At 46.4% G+C, this 19,209-nt stretch overlaps 1 protein-coding gene across 3 annotated transcripts in view; it reads right to left on the bottom strand.

The window, feature by feature from the left end:
- Positions 1 to 273: 273 nt before the first annotated feature.
- LOC106587148 (docking protein 4) overlaps positions 274 to 19,209 on the bottom strand; it is a 49,824-nt gene continuing 30,888 nt past the window's right edge. For 2 of the 3 annotated variants that reach the window (XM_014175209.2, XM_014175210.2), the window contains exons 3-10: positions 18,584 to 18,887; positions 9,189 to 9,296; positions 8,619 to 8,733; positions 8,384 to 8,503; positions 4,252 to 4,441; positions 3,434 to 3,572; positions 3,142 to 3,256; positions 274 to 2,943 (exon numbers count right to left, since the gene is read on the bottom strand). In XM_014175209.2, coding sequence (XP_014030684.1) covers positions 2,801 to 2,943; positions 3,142 to 3,256; positions 3,434 to 3,572; positions 4,252 to 4,441; positions 8,384 to 8,503; positions 8,619 to 8,733; positions 9,189 to 9,296; positions 18,584 to 18,649 — 996 coding nt within the window. In that variant the 5' untranslated portion in view covers positions 18,650 to 18,887 and the 3' untranslated portion in view covers positions 274 to 2,800. Of the gene's footprint in view, positions 2,944 to 3,141; positions 3,257 to 3,433; positions 3,573 to 4,251; positions 4,442 to 8,383; positions 8,504 to 8,618; positions 8,734 to 9,188; positions 14,307 to 18,583; positions 18,888 to 19,209 lie in introns of those variants that run through there. The other variant, XM_014175208.2, reaches the window with a different exon arrangement.

Here is a 19,209-nt window from a genome sequence, read left to right as displayed (position 1 = left end):
ATGAGGTTTTCACCAGACGGCGACAATAAAAAAGAGAACCAAGAGAAAGAGCAGCGATGGAAACATACGTGAAGTCTAAGGCAAAAGAGTTTTAAGGAGAGGAGGTAAACGGGACTAAGGGGAATGAAACGTGATAGTTCAGGACCCCATGGAGGGAGTATGAAGACTCCTCCCATTCCAGAAGACTTGTATCAAACCTTCCCCTCCATACATCATCCCCATGGTAACATCTCTCTTTCATCCAATCAGTAAATCACTTAGATGACCCCATGATCGGGTGAATCTTTGTTCTTTATTTCCCTGTGCCAAGTAAACGTCTCTAAAAAATCTCCACCCACATATCTGGACAAACAAGTCCACAACATTTCAATCTTACCATCGTTACACAGTATAAAAATGTGTTTTCATGCATTTCAAAGAAACGGTCCCCAGACAATCCCTGTCACAGAACATTCAGACATACACATCACACTCTCTCTCTCTCACACTCACACACACACACACACACCTAGAGACCACATGTGAAATAAATAGCTGTATTTTCAAGAGCCCAAGAGGGCAGCAACAACAACTCATGTATGTACACAAACACAAATACATAGGGTAAAGATTATGTTCAACAAAAAGCTTAGCCCTTTATGTTAACATGAGATAAATAATACAGAAGCTGTAAATGTGTGTTTTATTGGATTCCAGCATTTAATAAGTAGCCTTAGACATCAGACTGTCCCACTCTGGCCAAATCAAATAAATAACATTACACCTAGTCAAGGAGATTAGAAAATTACCTCATTTTATAAGCTTCACATACGATAACTTTAACAGTGGTGAAATACTATATATATATATATATATATATATTTATTTATTTCATATTAGTCCAATCTCTAACTACAGGGTGCATTAGTTGGGTTATATCCAAGTGTCACAAATTAATACACAGTTGGAAAGTCTTAGTTCATAGTCAATCAAATCTGCCAATGTTGAGATGGGTTTAAATAATTAGCATTATTAGTTATAAACCTAATCTTATGTAAGAACTGTGTAGAGGGCAGGTTTTATACTTCCAGCTATAAAAACATGTTTTTCTCTCTTTGTGCAACAGTTATCTACTAAATAACCCACTAGCAGTATCTAGGCTACAGCCCTAAAATAAAAGGACTCCATGTGAGGGTCTCTGAGGCAGGTAACTTATGGACCCGCCCTAGATCTGTGCTTATCCCTCACATGACCCAAATTAAGAGCAATGGCTCCTGATTTATCAAAAACACATTTAAAAACAAGAAAAAAAACATCTTCAAGTGCAAACACGTCAAGAACCATTTTGGTCAGGCGGTAACCCCCCCCCACACACACAAGAAAGTATGTGACACTAAAAACACAGGACATTAATAATGTTTATCACAACTCCACTAGCTCATTATACTCTTGTGCCTGACAGGAAACTCAAACTGTCTCCCTCAGACCAAGGACCTCCACAATAATGATGAGGTTTGAGGGAGTGGCTACATCTTTGTGACGTCTACATTTTTAAATCTAGCTTATTATTTACCATGTCTAAATTCTCTCTTAACATAGGTTTTAAAGTGGCCAAATGTCAATAACTGTGTATCCCATTCATGCAGTACACACACACACACACACACACACACACACACACACACACACACACACACACACACACACACACACACACACACACACACACACACACACACACACACACACACACACACACACACACACACACACACACACACGGTTCCATTACCATATTATGAACAGCCTTGGATGTCTTCACAACCCAATGGCAGGAAACCAAGAGAAAACAACAAACGAAGTCATGACTTCAGAAACATGTCTCTCCCTCCCTCTCATCACTGCCTCTCTCTATCCTCCCAGAAAAATCTATGTCTATTTCCTTTATCAAACAGAACAGTATACAAGGTAAAGTCAGGTTAAGTCTGCTACAAGTTAACAAAAACATTTTTTTTAAAGAAAGAAAGATGAAAGACAAGTGGTCCTTTGTTTCTCTGTGGAATTAGACCAGGTGTTTGGTTGGATGATAGTCCAGGGACAGTCCCTCTTCCACCCACGCACAGAGTTGAAGAAGGAAGCCAAGGCCAGTTCTTGGGAGGAAACTGTTGTCTTAGATATGTGTCTGTCAGATTGAGGTTATGGGTTGGAGCGAGCGCCACAATCCTTATCATGCTGGAGAGCAGGGATGGTAGGAAGGGGTCCTACTGTTCTGCCCCCCAATAAGAGCTGTATGGGGCCGTCCTGAGCCCCTAACATTGAACTTTGCTAAGAGCTGGCATGAGGTACATGAAGAGGTCTGTCGCGAAGGGGATTGAGTAAATTGGAGAGCTGACTGAATCCCATCAGAAAATAAGATTTCACAGGGGTTAGCGAGGACACTAAACCACATCCTTACAGCTCACACCCCTCCTCCACACCCACAGCAGAGCAGAGATGCACCATGCCACAATGTCAGCTCACTAAGAGGCAACAAGCCACTGCTGGCTCGCACAATGCACTTTGCCCCCACAGTGAGGGATTCTGGGAGTTGGAAGAGAAGAGAAGACCAGAGGACGCTGTCACGTCCTGCTTCACAGAGCTCCCAGCTTTAGGGGAGGTCCTATGACCCCATCGGAGAGCCCACTCCCCACAACCCAACCTGATTGGCTGGAGGGTAGATGAGGGGGCATGGAGTTGAGGTAAGCACTGCAGAGAAAGGAGAATAGGAGGAGTGCAGGGTACAGAGTGGAGGAGGCTAGGGGGCTGCAATGCACCCCTGGGATCACTGGCTGGGGTAGGTGGGGTAGCGGGCGGGGGAGTGTCGGCTGTGTGCCAGGGGCATGGTAGCGTGGCGTGGCTCTGAGGGCAGCCGGGTGGAGAGCAGGTCTGCATCAGCGCCAGTCTGAGAACCACCAAACATGTCACCTACAGGACAGGACAGGACACAAGAGACAGACGAGAAAAAGTCATGTCTACAGGTGCAGCCTACTCTATAAGCTTCTGTATGATTCGTTAAACTCCAGACCCCATGTTCAAACGTTTACACTTTCCATATTCAGACCAATGTCCCCACTCTAGCCCCAGTGCTGTGTGGTTGAGATTGTAGTCTAGGCTGTGGTTTACCATGGGCTGGGTCCATGCCCCCCTGAGTGCCAGTGATATGGTGCCAGAAGGCACTGCGGGGCAGGATGGCTGTGGGGGTACAGGGGTAGGAGCCCGCCTCAGAACCTTTGGACAACTGACAGAGAGAAAAAATGTATTAAAAACACAGTATTATGTAGTATTACATAACCACCAGGGAGAATACTGTGTGTGTGTGTGTGTGTGTGTGTGTGTGTGTGTGTGTGTGTGTGTGTGTGTGTGTGTGTGTGTGTGTGTGTGTGTGTGTGTGTGTGTGTGTGTAACTGTGCCTTACTCTGCTGTTCTTCTCCATCTCCATCAGAACTCTCTTGTGCTGCTCAGCGATGGCCAGGGTGGAGGAGTGGACTCTCTGGTAGATCTGTTCTCCCTCCCGCGTCTGGAATGTGTACAGGCCTTCTCCACTGTCACACATCCTGGAACTCACCAGCACACACTGCTCAGTACAACATGCATGTGTATACAGGCCATAATAGATCATATCAACAATTCATCTTATATAGATATGTTTTTGCAAACAGTCCTTTTGCAGGCACACTGTATTTACCACACATTGTTCTCATGCAAATAGCGGCCAATAATAGTGCATCCTAAACACCACTAGGTGGCAGTGTGGGACTACGTTCTCCCTATTGACAGTGCATCACTCTTATCTTTGTCCTTTGGGGGGGCACCCTGCAAGTGGCCCGAATCCTTTCTTTTCAAGTTTATCAAAGCGCAGGAGGAGATAAGAACGCCTCGCTCACCATTGATTTTCCTCTAATCTATTCAATCAATCTCTTTATGAGGCTCTGCCGGACAGGGCTCCTGTCCGTCTGTGTGTGTGTGTGTGTGTGTGTGTGTGTGTGTGTGTGTGTGTGTGTGTGTGTGTGTGTGTGTGTGTGTGTGTGTGTGTGTGTGTGTGTCTGTGTGTGTGTGTGTGTGTGCGCGCACGTGCATGAGTGTGTGTGGTCTGTATGTCATTTTCATCAAGTGATCTATGGGCTAGGCACAGACAACTGGTTACACAGTCCTGCTTTTCTGCAGTTTTTGCATTCTTCTCCCCATACCCCTCCCTCCCTCCCTCAGTGAGTGTCTCCCTCACGTATCCCTTACCGTCCAGCCTCGAACGTGAAGCGCGTGGCATCGCGTCCGTAGCGGCGCAGGGAGCAGAGAGGCCAGGTGACCAGTTTGGTGCGAGGGTTGTGGATGTCCCACAGGTAGATATTCTCATGGGTGATCTGCATCATACACTCCCCATAGATGTCCAGGTTAGGACAGGGCAGTAGGAACACATTGAAACGCTCTGACAGGGAGACAGGAAGGGATATTACTAGTCTTAGTTCAGCATGACATACCACACATTATAAAGTGACTTGTAGAAGCCAGGACCCGTATCCACAAAGCATCACAGATCGTGTAGCTCAGTTGGTAGAGCATATTGTTTGCAACGCCAGGGATGTGGGTTCGATTCCCACGGGGGACCAGTACGGGGGAAAAAATGTATGAAATGTATGCATTCACTACTGTAAGTTGCTCTGGATAAGAGTGTCTGCTAAATGACTAAAATGTAAAAAAATGAGTAGGAGTGCTGATCCATAAAGCAATAATAATAGAAGACTGGTAGCAGCAGCTATATTGTGTGTGTAGCAAGAATGTGAGTGTGTGCTAAGGTGCAGAAAATCAGTGAATGTGGTCAGTCCAGTTTAAGTGTTCAGCAGTTTGATGGCTTGTAGTTAAAACTGTCTCTGAGCCTGTTGGTATCAGACCCCACGCGCCAACGGTAAAGGAGAGAACAGCTCGTGGATATACACAGTATACAGTGCCTTCGGAAAGTATTCAGATCCCTTGACTTCTTCCACATTTGGTGGAACTTTACAGCCTTATTCTAAAATGAATTTGTAAAAAAAATTATAATCAGCAATCTACACACAATACCCCATAATGACAAAGCGAAAACAGGTTTTTAGAAATGTTTGCAAATTTATAAAAAATTATACATGGAAATACCTTATTTATAATACCTTATTCAGACCCTTTGCTATGACATTTTACATTTACATTTTAGTCATTTAGCAGACGCTCTTATCCAGAGCGACTTACAGTAGTGAATGCATACATTTCATTTCTTCCTGTGCTGGCCCCCCGTGGGAATGACATTTTGCTCAGGTGCATCCTGTTTCCATTGCTCATCCTTCAGATGTTTGTACAACTTGATTGGAGTCCACCTGTGGTAAATTCAATTGATTGGACATGATTTGGAAAAGCACACACCTGTCTATATAAGGTCCCACAGTTGACAGTGCATGTCAGAGCAAAAACCAAGCCATGAGGTCAAGGGAATTGTCCGTAGAGCTCCGAGACATGATTGTGTTGAGGCACAGATCTGGGAAAGGTTACCAAAAATATTCTGCAGCACTGAAGGTGCCCAAGAAAACAGTGGCCTCCATCATTCTTAAATGGAACAAGTTTGGAGCTGGCCGCCTGGCCAAACTGAGCAATCGGGGAAAAGGGCCTTGGTCAGGGAGGTGGCCAAGAACCCAATGGTCACTCTGACCGAGATCTAGAGTTCCTCTGTGGAGATGGTTGGTCTTCTGGAAAGTTCTCCCATCTCTGCAGCATTCCACCAATCATGACTTTATGGAAGAGGGCCAGACAGAATCCACTCCTCAGTAAAAGGCATATGACAGCCCGCTTGGAGTTTGCTAAAAGGCACCTAAAGACTCTCAGACTACGAGAAACAAGATTCTCTGGTCTCAAGATTAAACTCTTTGGCTTGAATGCCAAGTGTCATGTCTGGAGGAAACCTGGCACCATCCCTACGGTGAAGCATTGTGGTGGCAGCATCATGTTGTGGGGGTGTTTTTCAGCGGCAGGACCTGGGAGACTAGTCAGGATCAAGGCAAAGATGAAAGGAGCAAAGTACAGAGAGATCCTTGATGAAAACGTGCTCCAGAGGTGCTTCCAACAGGACAATGACCCTAAGCACACAGCCAAGACATTGCAGGAGTGAATTCAGGACAAGTCTCTGAATGTCCTTGAGTGGCCCAGCCAGAGCCTGGACGTGAACCCGATCGAACATCTCTGGAGAGACATGAAAATAGCTGTGCAGCAACGCTCCCCATCCAACCTGACAGAGCTTGAGAGGATCTGCAGAGAAGAATGGGAGAAACTCCCCAAATACAGTTGTGCCAAGCTTGTAGCGTCACATGCCAAAGGTGCTTCAACAAAGTACTGAGTAAAGGGTCTGAATACTTATGTAAATTATATATTTCTGTTTTTAATTTTTTTTAAATTAGCAAACATTTCTACAAACCTGTTTTTGCTTTGTCATTATGGGTTATTGTGTGTAGATTGATGATGGAAAAAAACAATTTAATACATTTTAGAATAAGTCTAACGTAAGAAAATGTGGAAAAAGTCAAGGGTCTGAATACTTTCCGAAGGCACTGTATATAAATATCATTTTTTTTATTGTCACGTCCACCGGATAGGTGCAGTGAAATGTGTTGTTTTACAGGGTCAGCCATAGCAGTACGGAGCCCCTGGAGAAAATGAGGCTTAAGTGCCTTGCTCAAGGGCACATCGACAGATTTTTCACCTTGTCGGCTCAGGTCTAACCGCTAAGCTACCTGATGATGATGCGGGCCTTCCTCAGGCACTGTTTTGAGTAATTGTCCTGGATTGGTGGGAGCACGGTCCCAGGGATGTACCGGGCCGTCTTCACCACCCGCTGGAGGGCCTAGCAGTCATGAACAGAGCAATTCATGTACCAGGCTGTGATGCAACCGGTCAGGACACTCTTGATGATTTTCTTCAGCCACTTTAGGAAGTAGAGATGCTGTTGTAGCCTCTTGACAAGGGTGGTAGGGTTGTTGCTACATGTCAAGTTCTCGGTGATGCAGAGGAACTTAAAACTGCTGACTCTCTACTGCAGTCCTGTTGATGTGGATCAGGGCATGTTCCATCTTCTGCTTTCTGAAGTCAACAATCAACTTTTTTGTTTTGCTGACTTTAAAGGGAGAGGTTGTTTTCCTGGGACCACAATGACAATTAATTTACCTCCTACCTATAGGCTGACTCATCTTTGTTGGTTATCAGGCCTACAACCGTGGTGTCATCAGCAAACTTGATGATGGAGTTGGTGCCATGTCAAGTCGTGGGTGAACAGGGAGCACAGCAGAGGGCTGAGGACACACCCCTGGGGGACGCCTGTGTTAAGAGTCTGTGTGGAGGAGGTGTTGTTGCCAATCGTTACAGCCTGTGGTTTACAGGAATACAGGTTGAAGATGTCAGACAAGATGCCCACCAGCTGGTCAGCACACACTCTGAAGACCCCTTTTGTGAGTATTCACTCATTTGAGAGTTTTCCTCACGTCAGCCTCGGAGAGCAAAATCACCTTGCCGTCTTGAGCAGCGAGAGTCTTCCTGGACAGCTCGGTATTGTCTGCCTCAAAGCAAGCATAGAATGTGTAAAGCTTGTCGGGAGGGAGGCTTCGTTGGACACCACACATTTGGATTTGCCTTTGTAGTCTGTGATAGTCTGTAGTCCTTGCCACATGAGTCGTGAGTCTGAGTTGAACATCAATTCAAGTTTGAGTCTGTATTGTCTTGTACACGTCGTGCATCACCAAGTCATCTGGGTTTTGTTCTTCTGACATTGAATGTTGCAGTACGGGTTCTCAGCATGGTATGGATATGGTATGCACTTCAGGGCGAGTGCGAGGAGGAGACACAGGACGTACCGGACTGGGGAGGCGCACTGGAGGCCAGAAGCGTGGAACCGGCCCAGGTTGCACCAGACTGCTAACCGGATCCTCTGGTCAGAACACACATGCACAACATCTCTCTCATCTCTCGCTCTCTCCCAACTTCCCTATTGCTTCCCTGACGGTATCTGGCTCTTCAGGGCGAGTGCAGGGAGCAGGCACATGACGTAGCGGGCTGGGGAGGCGCACTGGAGATCTGGTGCGTGGAGCTGGCACAGTCATTTTATGTGCAGTACGTCATCACACACTGCTTTTTATCCGCAACAAGTCCATTTGATGTAAACATCTCCGGTGGGAAAATGGCCATATTGTTTTTATGCATATTTTGGAATATTCGCATGAAATTCTGACACCAGTTGGATGGAAACCTAGCTAACTGTTGTTTTGAGGGTGAGTAATAAGTAATAATTAATGTAAACATAGCCATAAAGCAAAGTCGAGCAGGACTGTGTCATGGTGCTAGTGAGTCAGACACTCACCTGTATGTTCACACTGAACACCTGCTGCCAGCAAGTCCGGCTCTCCTAAACTGATGTCATTGAGGCGGGTCCCCAGGCATTCGATTGACAGAGTTTTGAACCACTCCTCTGCTTCTAGCTCTGAGTTTAGACCAATGGGATGTAGAGACAGATGTCATAAAACAGGAAACTTTAGAGAGAATTGTACACTGCGAGAAAACATCTATTACAATACAGTAGGTGTGGTGTGGAGCACCTGATTCACAGGTGAACGTGCGCGAGGTGTCATCGGTAAAGACGATGGCTACCGCCTGGCGCTTGGTGTCCCTTGGGAGCCTTGTGACATTCTTCACATTGCTGATCTCTGTCACCTAGGCAACATGAGAGGTCAAGAGGTCAGAGGATGAAACGATAAAAAAAAAGCTGTCTAAATACTGTATGATGTGCCACCGGTTGGATTCAGTTTTCAGAAAGAAAGGAGAGGAGAGAAAGAGGGAGTGTTGTAGCCAGGTGTAGTGGGGGCCGGGGTGTTTTGGAGGAGGTCACCCCATGCTCAGACACTTCAGAGAGGCCTGGATTCTGTCTGGGAGTGGGAGGCTGGCTTTGATGTGAGCAACATCTGTGTTACTCTCATTTCCTTCAGCCTCGTGTGTGTGTGTGTGTGTGTGTGTGTGTGTGTGTGACTGAACAGAGTGACTGAATGACTGACTTTCAAAATGACACACACACAGTAATACCATACGCGCCACACACAGACATCATACTTCAAACTGACATTTGCCAATTGAAACGTGACTAATCATGCAGCACTCTCGGGGGGGGGTACCTTAGGACAGACTCTGATGTAAGCTGACTTCTCATCAGTGTACTTCTCCAGTCTGCGTGGTCCTTTACTGGACGACTTCTTAAACACCAGCCAGCAGCGACGGTAAATCTCAACACAAAAACAACAGTCAGTTAACATACTGCAACCAGCCACCCAAAAGCAAGCCAATGTCAACATATCCACCCCATTCAGGCATAATGATCAAGAGCAGGCACACAAATGGTTGCCTCTGGTTTACCTGATCAATGAACCAGGAAGCGTTCTAAGAAAATCAAATAGCATTTAGTGATTAGCAATGTGAAAGAGAGACACAAGAGAGAATAAGAGAGAAAGAGACAGGTCGAAAATGAGAAGGAGTGCACCGGGTCCATGTCAGGACTCTAACATTGTTCATACAAGACAATTCTATTATGCATGTGATATTGAGTTAAGAGGCAGACAAAGACACAAGCTCTCCTGACGGAATAATGAGAAATCCATTGCAGTAACGTGGATGCGGACGCGGACACACACACACACACACACACACACACACACACACACACACACACACACACACACACACACACACACACACACACACACACACACACACACACACACGAGAGCTATTGCTTTAGCGGCATTTATCCCCCTTATCTCTGTTATAAAAGGCAGGGCGTTTATTTTATTGATGTTCCACTGTCCTCCTGTTGCCAGGGCAACCTCAGGACCTGTACAGTACAGGGCCAGCCATCCCTAAACCAATCCCCACATTCCTCTTTCCCTAACCCATTATCACACCCCTGTTTATTAGCAAGGGGCCACAGAGCCAGTGAAATCCCTTAGTGCACGGACTCAGTTGTAATGAATACAAAGACCCCAAACTGAGTGACAATGTCTCACTGCTGTTCACCGACAAACACCGGTGTCACTGTGACAGAGATAACAAGACCAATTAAATATGCAATTGTATTCATCGAGAGATGAAACAAGAGCGCCATCAACAAAGGCACGCCGTAATGTGAGCGTGCTCAAATGGAGACATGGTGAAAGGAAAAAGCGTTGCTCTGATGTGTCGTTTTCTTTATTTTAATTGGTGCAATGAGTTTACACCTTGAGGAGAGAGGAAGCTCTATCGCTGTTTGTCTGATCCTGGCGTCAGCAGGATGAAAACGCTACCTTCAGTGGGATAGCTGACGGCGAGGTGAGAGCAGGTGCTCACCAGTCCATTGTGTCTCAGCGATATTAAGCTGTTCAGTGGAGATGTACCTCTATGTATCTGCCATCTAGCACCTGATTCTCCACAATGCTTTTCCCAAACCAATGGGCTCAGTTCTTCATTGGAGCTGTGTGCGTGATGGCAAGCTTGCAGTCTACTATCGTGTCCCCCTCCGTTCTCCCCCCCCCCACCCCCCCCACCCCTTCTTCTCCGCCCTCAGCTCCAGTGCTCATCAGGCCTTGCCAGGCAAACTGACTGTGAAGCCTGGTAATTAAGCTAGTGGGTGGAGGAGCAGCAACATAGAGATGAAAAAAGAAAGGGAGAGAGAAACAGAGGATATGGTAGACAGGAGGAGAGAGCGAGAGAGAGAGAGAGAGAGAGAGAGAGAGAGAGGAGTGGGAGCCGTGAATTCTGCTCCGATACCTTGGTATGAGGTTCATTGGTTCATTAAATATGAGGAAGTGGAGGACGTCACATCGTTCAGAACTGAACTGAATAGTCATGTATTAGCCTGCCTTTCTTCAAACAAAGATACATTGACGCAATCAAAAATCTATTTCAGTGTCTCTCTGATCATACTATGTGTTCAGCGGCAGGAGAAGCCCATCTAGACACACACACACACACTCCTCCTCCACCACCTGAACACAGCAAACCCAAGGTCACAGGCCCGCCACATTATTCACCTCTGCTGTCACCAATTTCAAGGGTATTTGTCCCCCAGAAGAGAGGAGCGATGCTCCCTGCCCTGTTGACCCAGGCCTAACGCATTTTAAAACAGACTGACCCAGCCAAGTCAAAAAGCACAGGTCCTGACAGCACCCCTACAGGGAGAATTACTCTGGCCACCACGGACAGAAAGACATGCAAAAAGAGAGCGAGAGAGAGACCTTTTGTCCCCGCCTTTATCTGTTGAAAGCAAAGGTGCCTGTAACAATGAGATTTGTGGAGATGGTCTCCCATTGTATTCCAAATGTCCCTGCTCCCATGCCATTTCTGAACAGCGAAAGGGCAGTATTTTGTAGGTTGCCATTGATATTCCAGGCAGGTAGACATGGATTCCTTGTTTGCATGGCTCTCTCCCCTGAGGTCGAGCTAATCCCCTGTAAACAGGCTGGGAGGCGTGAGTGAGTGAGTGAGTGAGTGAGTGAGTGAGTGAGTGAGTGAGTGAGTGAGTGAGTGAGTGAGTGAGTGAGTGAGTGAGTGAGTGAGTGAGTGAGTGAGTGAGTGAGTGAGTGAGTGAGTGAGTGAGTGAGTGAGTGAGTGAGTGAGTGAGAGAGAACCTTGCATGGGTAAGGAACTATTGATCTCCGCAGTGTGCCGATAAAAGAATGCGAAAAGTCAAGTCACACACTTACCGGGAGTGGGCTCGGCATTCATAAGGGTTATCAATGATCAACATCGTAACCATTACACCCCTTTAAGAACCCTTTCAGAGATTGACATCGGAGCTCTTCTTTAGACACACTGACGGGAACACAACGATCCACATACAGTGTAGTGTGCAAATACATTACACACAGACCCACTAATGTATCTTCCCTGTACATTCCTTCTGCTACTGCACTCAGATTGCCTTCCTCAGTCTAATTGGCTCCGCCCTGGTTCTCCTCCCCATCCCTGGCTCCCGACTGCCCCAGAAGGGGCCAGAGGCAGTTAGCCTACATTAATCCCCCTACCTCCCAGGAGATCCTGCCTGTCACAGCAGCCCAGTTGGGACGAGCCCCACCCCAGCCTGGTCCCAGGATTAACCGACTAATTTGAAATTAAAAATAAATGTAACCTTTATTCAACTAGGCAAGTCAGTTAAGAACAAATTCTTATTTACAATGACGGCCTACCCCGGCCAAATCCAGACGACGCTGGGCCAATTGTGCGCCGCCCTATGGGACTCCCAATCACGTCTGGATGTGATACAGCCTGGATTCAAACCAGGGACTGTAGTGACGCCTCTTGCACTGAGATGCAGTGCCTCAGACCACCGTGCCACTCGGGAGCCCAATAACGCTAACAGGTTGACACCACGCTTATATCCAGCTTATTATACAACACACACACAGGACAACACAAACACACACACAGGACAACACAAACAGGACAACACAAACACACACTAGACAACACAAACACACACAGAATAAAACAAACACAACACACAAAGGCACCAAAACACACACACACACACACACACACACACACACACAGGCTGTGTGGTTCGGAATATGAGAAATGTGCAGGTCTGAATAGAAAATGAATGGGAATGATTGGCACCATCTTATGCAAAACCAATTCACTTAAATTCACCGAGAAATCTGAAGGGGAAACATGAGTCAGCATCCAATCTTTCTAAGCTGATCCCATTGGAAGCTCACAATGACTGGCTCCTCAGGGGGCTGTCTCAGGTAGAGAAATAAGAATGCGGGATGAAAAAGGAGAGAGACAGGAAAAGATGAGAGAGAGAGAGAGAGAGAGAGAGAGACAGAGAGAGAGAGACAGAGAGAGAGAGAGAGAGACAGAGAGAGAGAGAGAGAGAGAGAGAGATCTGTCACACTAGCTGTGGTAACGGGCTCAGAGAGGCAGGGGGATTGTGAGGTGAAGGGAGTCTGCTTGATTCTCAAAGTTGATGCTTGTTATTATTTTCAGCTCCATTCTCCCTCCCGTAAAAACAGTAGTTTGACCGAACTCCATTAGAATTGTCTGAACTTGAGAAAACAACGTTCTGAGGTTTCGCTGGCAATTTTCCCCAACCGCTGCCAGTTACACGTGGTGAGGGAACAAAACCACAAATCCGTATTGTGTCAGTGTAATATCTAGCTGGAGGCAATCTACGCATCATACCGTCGGCTCAGGTTATACAATGGAAAGTCACATGACCGTACTGACATTCCTAGACACACGGTGGTAGGTCAAAAACAAGGAGAGATCAGGACAAAGATACTGAGCTGTTATTCCAGAAGGTTCTGTCCAGTCTTGAGTGAGTCGGAGTCAGTCAGTCAGTTCAAAATCAGCCCTCTCTCTTTCAGGTGGGATTAAACATTTAACACGTCCTCGCCGACATCATGCTTATCTAAACCACATCTCCTTAGACCTTTTCCATCCTCCCTGATCAACCGTGGCTCGTCTGATTGGTTGATTCACCAGTAAAGTGTCTTATGATGTTCCTCCCGGGCCTGCTCATAAAAAATAAAAAAACAGGGCACAGTCAAGTGGGATGGCTGCGAAGCAATTAGGGCTGTTCCTCCACCGAGGCTAGAGGAGGCGAGGAGAGGCCAGCTAGTACAGCGCTACCGATAGGGGCCCAGAGCTAACGGAAGCAGAATGCTAAACAGCCTGTTATTAGTCTGATTGGACTGCCACGATATAACTGAAAAGCAGCAGGAGGGCGAGGCAGAAAGGGAGAGTGAGGAGATGAGGGATAAAGAGAGAGAGTTAATTAGCCTAACCAGAGGACTGGAGGAGTCAAGGGTCTTCTGGGGAGAGAGAGAGAAAGTGAGAGCTGGAGGGGAGGAGGAAGAGGGGATAAGGGGGGAAGGAGAGAGGAGGGGGAGGACAGAGCAAAGAAGAGCAGCGGTCCGGAACAGCTCTGATAGGCTATAGAGGCGAGACATAGATGGCGAGGCCAGCTGTCCAGCCTTACAAGGCCAGAGTAGCAGTAGACTGGCAGGGTTTTGGCAGGAGAGGAAGGTGACTGTCTGGGTACACATTTGACAGGGAAAAAAGATAGTGTGTTTGAGTGCTTGTTCTGGTCTGTGCAGACAGAGTGTGCTCGTATGTGATAAGAGAAGTGGACAGTATTTTGTGTTTATACATAGTGTTTAGACTAGCGTATGTGTGAATTTGTGCACATGTTTGCTTTTTTAGGGTGTGTGTGTGTGTGTGTGTGTGTGTGTGTGTGTGTGTGTGTGTGTGTGTGTGTGTGTGTGTGTGTGTGTGTGTGTGTGTGCGTATTCAGTACCAGTCAAAAGTTTGGACAAAACTACTCTTTCAAGGGTTTTTCTTATTTTTTACTATTTTCTACAACTATGAAATAACACATATGGAATCATGTAGTAACCAAAAAGGTGCTAAACAAATCGAAATAGATTTTATATTTGAGATTCTTCAAAGTAGCCACCCTTTGCCTTGATGACAGCTTTGCACACTCTTGGTATTCTCTCAACCCGCTTCATGAGGTAGTCACCTGGAATGCATTTCAATTAACAGGTGTGCCTTCTTAAAAGTTAATTTGTGGAATTTATTTCCTTCTTAATGCATTTGAGCCAATCAGTTGTGTTGTGACAAGGTAGGGGATATACAGAAGATAGCCCTATTTGGTAAAATACCAAGTCCATATTATGGCATGAACAGCTCAAATAAGCAAAGAGAAACAACAGTCCATCATTACTTTAAGACATGAAGGTCAGTCAATCTGGAAAATGTCAAGAACTTCGAAAGTTTCTTCAAGTGCAGTCGCAAAAACCATCAAGCACTATGATGAAACTGGCTCTCATGAGGACCGCCACATAAATGGAAGACCCAGACTTACCTCTGCTGCAGAAGATAAGTTCATTAGAGTTACCAGCCTCAGAAATTGCAGCCCAAATAAATGCTTCACGGAGTTCAAGTAACAGACTCATCTCAACATCAGCTGTTCAGAGGAGCTGCGTGAAGCAGGCCTTCATGGTCGAATTGCTGCAAAGAAACCACTACTAAAGGACACCAATAAGAAGAAGAGACGTGCTTGGGCCAAGAAACACGAGCAATGGACATTAGATCGGTGGAAATCTGTCCTTTGGTCTGGAGTCCAAATTGGAGATTTTCGGTTCCATCCGCCGTGTCTTTGTGAGACGCGGTGTGGGTGAACGGATGATCTCCGCATGTGTATTTCCCACCCAAAAGCATGGAGGAGGAGGTGTGATGGTGTGGGGTGCTTTGCTGGTGACACTGTCTGTGATTTATTTAGAATTCAAGGCACACTTAACCAGCATGGCTACCACAGCATTCTGCAGTGATAAGCCATCCCATCTGGTTTGGGCTTAGGGGGACTATCGTTTGTTTTTCAACAAGACAATGACCCAACACACCTCCAGGCTGTGTAAGGGCTATATGACCAAGAAGGAGAGTGATGGAGTGCTGCATCAGATGACCTGGACTCCACAATCCCCCGACCTCAACCAAATTGAGATGGTTTGGGATGAGTCGGACCTCAGATTGAAGGAAAAGCAGCCAACAAGTGCTCAGCATACGTGGGAACTCCTTCAAGACTGTTGGAAAAGCATTCCAGGTGAAGCTGGTTGAGAGAATGGCAAGAGTGTGCAAAGCTCTCATCAAGGCAAAGGGTGGCTACTTTGAAGAATCTCAAATATAAAATATTTGGTTACTACATGATGCCATTTCTGTTATTTCGTAGTTTTGATGTCTTCACTATTATTTTACAATGTAGAAAATAGAAAAAATAAAGAAAAACCCTTGAATGAGTAGGTATGTCCAAACTTTTGACTGGTACTGTATATTTTCATAGCTTGAATCTGTGTAGGCATGTGGTATGCTTACATGCTTTTTGGTATGCACATATGATAGTAGTGTAGTGGGAAGACGTAAAAAAAGTCAGAAAGCAGACTGGCTGCAGCAAACAGCTATTAGACAGCTTCTGGGGGCTGGACTATCACACCCAGGTCCAGCTCTACCTCCTATAGGACCATCAGCTGTCAATCACAGCCTTTTACCATGCTCTCCTCTCACTGACACACAGAGGTACACTCAGAAAACACAGAGAGGAATGTTCTACCCCCCCTAAACCACAAGGCTTAATAAAATATAAACTACAACTACAATATCAGGGAATTGTTTCAGAGATGAAAGCCAGAGCACCAACTGGACCATAGTCCTTAGAAGTCCTTAATCAGGCGTCGGAGTTGTTGGCCGGCTGTCCACTGAAGCTAGCGTTAAAACAGCTAACAGAACACAGGCTTTGTTTCCACCGCTAATGCGGACTCACACGTTACATAGCAGAACTGGAGGATGAGCAGGAATACGGCTGTAAATAGCATTAGCGCCACATAAGCGGGAGTTTATGACATTGTGTTGCTATTCCGCGCAGTCATAATACAGAACAGCTGGGGGGGGGAGTGAAGGCCTCTGATTCCACTTTGTGTGCTCACTGCTTGGAGATGCAGCAAGATGGAGAAGAACATAGAGGGAGATGATGAATGGTAAAAAATAAAGAAAAGAGATAAAGGCAGAAATGAAGGAGAAAATAAGGCGTGAAAAAAAACATGCAGTGACAAGATTCCAGAGAGAGAGAGAGAGAGAGAGAGAGAGAGAGAGAGAGAGAGAGAGAGAGAGAGAGAGAGAGAGAGAGAGAGAGACACAGCGAGAGACAGATCCGAGAGAGACAGAGAGACAGAGAAAGTGAACAGAGAGAGGAGGGTGTAAAACCAAACTCAGGTAATCCACTGCTTGCCTTCCCCCGGGGAGCTGTGTCACAAACCCCACGCTACCATGGTAACCACAATCCTGCTGAGTGCACACTTCCTAGCGACTCCGCCACAGAGGCACGAAGGAGAGAGAGAGAGAAAACGAGGCAGGGAGGACATAGAGAGTGACAAGCCTAACTACTGTGGGGGTGCTCTCCCGAGGTCAGAAACCCAAGACCCTGCCTCCTGTAATAATTACAGTCACAGAAGAGATGAGACTTCATGCCACGACACAGAGATAGAAAGCGCTGGAGGGACGGACGCGGTTCATTGTACAGGGTTAGCAGGGCTGGGGTATGCTGAAGAAGGGATTATGTGGGTGGAAGAGGTGGTAGAACAGTAGATATGGTTAGGGGACAGAAGAGAGGGGTTAGCCTGATGGTCTCTTTGGGACACACCGACAAGGCTCCAAGTCACGATCAACATGTATGCACACCACAATAAGAGATACTGGGCCAAAACCAGCTGAGAGAGAAACCAGTGTGTCTGTGTTGTGTGTGTGTGTGTGTGTGTGTGTGTGTGTGTGTGTGTGTGTGTGTGTGTGTGTGTGTGTGTGTGTGTGTGTGTGTGTGTGTGTGTGTGTGTGCGTGCGTGCGTGCGTGCGTGTGTGTAGCGTATCAAATCCAGCCTAGAGGGGGTGCACAGCTGTAAATCCACTGTCTCCTCTGGGTAGGTAGAGAGATACAGACATGGTTAATCTCTCCTTAGAGCTACCGTGTCTGTAACTGAGTCTGCGCATCACAGAGGACGGCCACATCACACTGACACTAAGCCTGTGTCTTTACCCCTGAGCACAGCAACACAGCCACGGGATTAAACTACCACTGCACAAACTACTAGCCACACAGAGAACAGCCCTGCCGTACAAATCTAACCCTTCTTTTACCAGGCGGTGTCCTCACCAGACAGTATACCTTCCTCGTCTGATGAAGGCATTTTCTCACAGAACAGGTTGAAGCCAGTTCATTATTTCACAGACACACAACGTGTCAGTCTCCTTCCGATAACGCCTGGACTTGACATCGTCTGGCTTCACGCCGACACGGGCAAAACAGTACCGCGAAATGAGGGAAACCAAAACGAGCCATTTAAGAAGAATTTTATCCCAAAAGAAAAATGGGGGGGGGGGCATTATTGAAACCACTGAACATCCTCTACGGCTTCAAGGAGAATCAATACAACTAAAGCAGATAAATTGTTCTCGAATGTCGTTATGATGACTGTAGAAATACTGGAGGCTAAAATGTCAAATGTAATCAGGCAGTCTGTGCCATACTGACTAATATTCATAAGTGTATAATTAAAACATTTCATTTGTGTTCATTGACATATAATTCATCTGACTCATCCCCCAAAGACTAATTCCAACAACCAGATGTACGTCATTCAGTTCTGACTCATAAGCATTAGCATACTTCATTACCATACCTCATGTTCATATTCATGGCTTGAAGCAGAGGTGAAGAGAAAATGTATGAATACATCAACCCCAAAACTTCTTTCATTTTCTCTTTCGTGAGATACAGACAGTTGTTTTGTATCATCTTTTGTTTTGTTTAAAGAAATGATCTTAATCTTTCCCTTGGGCAGACATGGAAAAAGCATACACAAGTAGACAATCACACGAGCACACACACACACACACACACACACACACACACACACACACACACACACACACAACCCCTCGCAAAGGACAGAGACTCCCAAAAGACCCCGAGTTCAGGCCTCCAACTCACCCCCAGTTTCCTGCTACGCATGCGGACGTATCCCTGCTTGACGATGTCGTTGAAGTTGGAGGCCATCTCTGTGGGAGCTGGGACCTGCTGGGGCCTACTGAGGCTAGCATCCAGTCCTTCTGTCCTGCAGTCCAGCCCTGCACCTAACCCCCGCCCCTCCCCTCCTCTTTCTCTCTTAAGTCCTGGGGTTACCTTCTCCCTCCTCTATATCAGCCAAATCTTCCTTTTCAGATCCTGTTGCCCTCAGACTGCCCTCACTCCTCTATTGCAGCTCGTTGTCCCCATCATCCCTTCGTTGCAGTCCCTAAAGAAAGAGAGAAGGAGGAGAAGAAACAGGGGATCTATTATTCATTAAAGTGGCAGGAGAGAATGGTAGTGGCTTGCAGACACACGAAACATTATTCTCCATTATTCATTGCTTTGGCAGACACCATTATTGAGGGCAAGTAGGTAGCATGGCTTCTGTGACACATCATTATGTATAGTGTACAGCGCAGCCTCTATCTCGGAGCTACTGGAACTACCATTAGAACGAGCTTGGAAAGAGAGGCTCTTCCGGAGGCCATCCTTCCCAGTCAAGCAAGAAGAAAACATCCGTTTTTTTTTTAGTTCAGCCGGACAGCTGT

The sequence above is a fragment of the Salmo salar genome, chromosome ssa26 (assembly GCF_905237065.1).
Source record: "Salmo salar chromosome ssa26, Ssal_v3.1, whole genome shotgun sequence".
Classification (NCBI taxonomy): Eukaryota; Metazoa; Chordata; class Actinopteri; order Salmoniformes; family Salmonidae; genus Salmo; species Salmo salar.
This window is presented reverse-complemented; position numbering and strand designations above follow the sequence as displayed.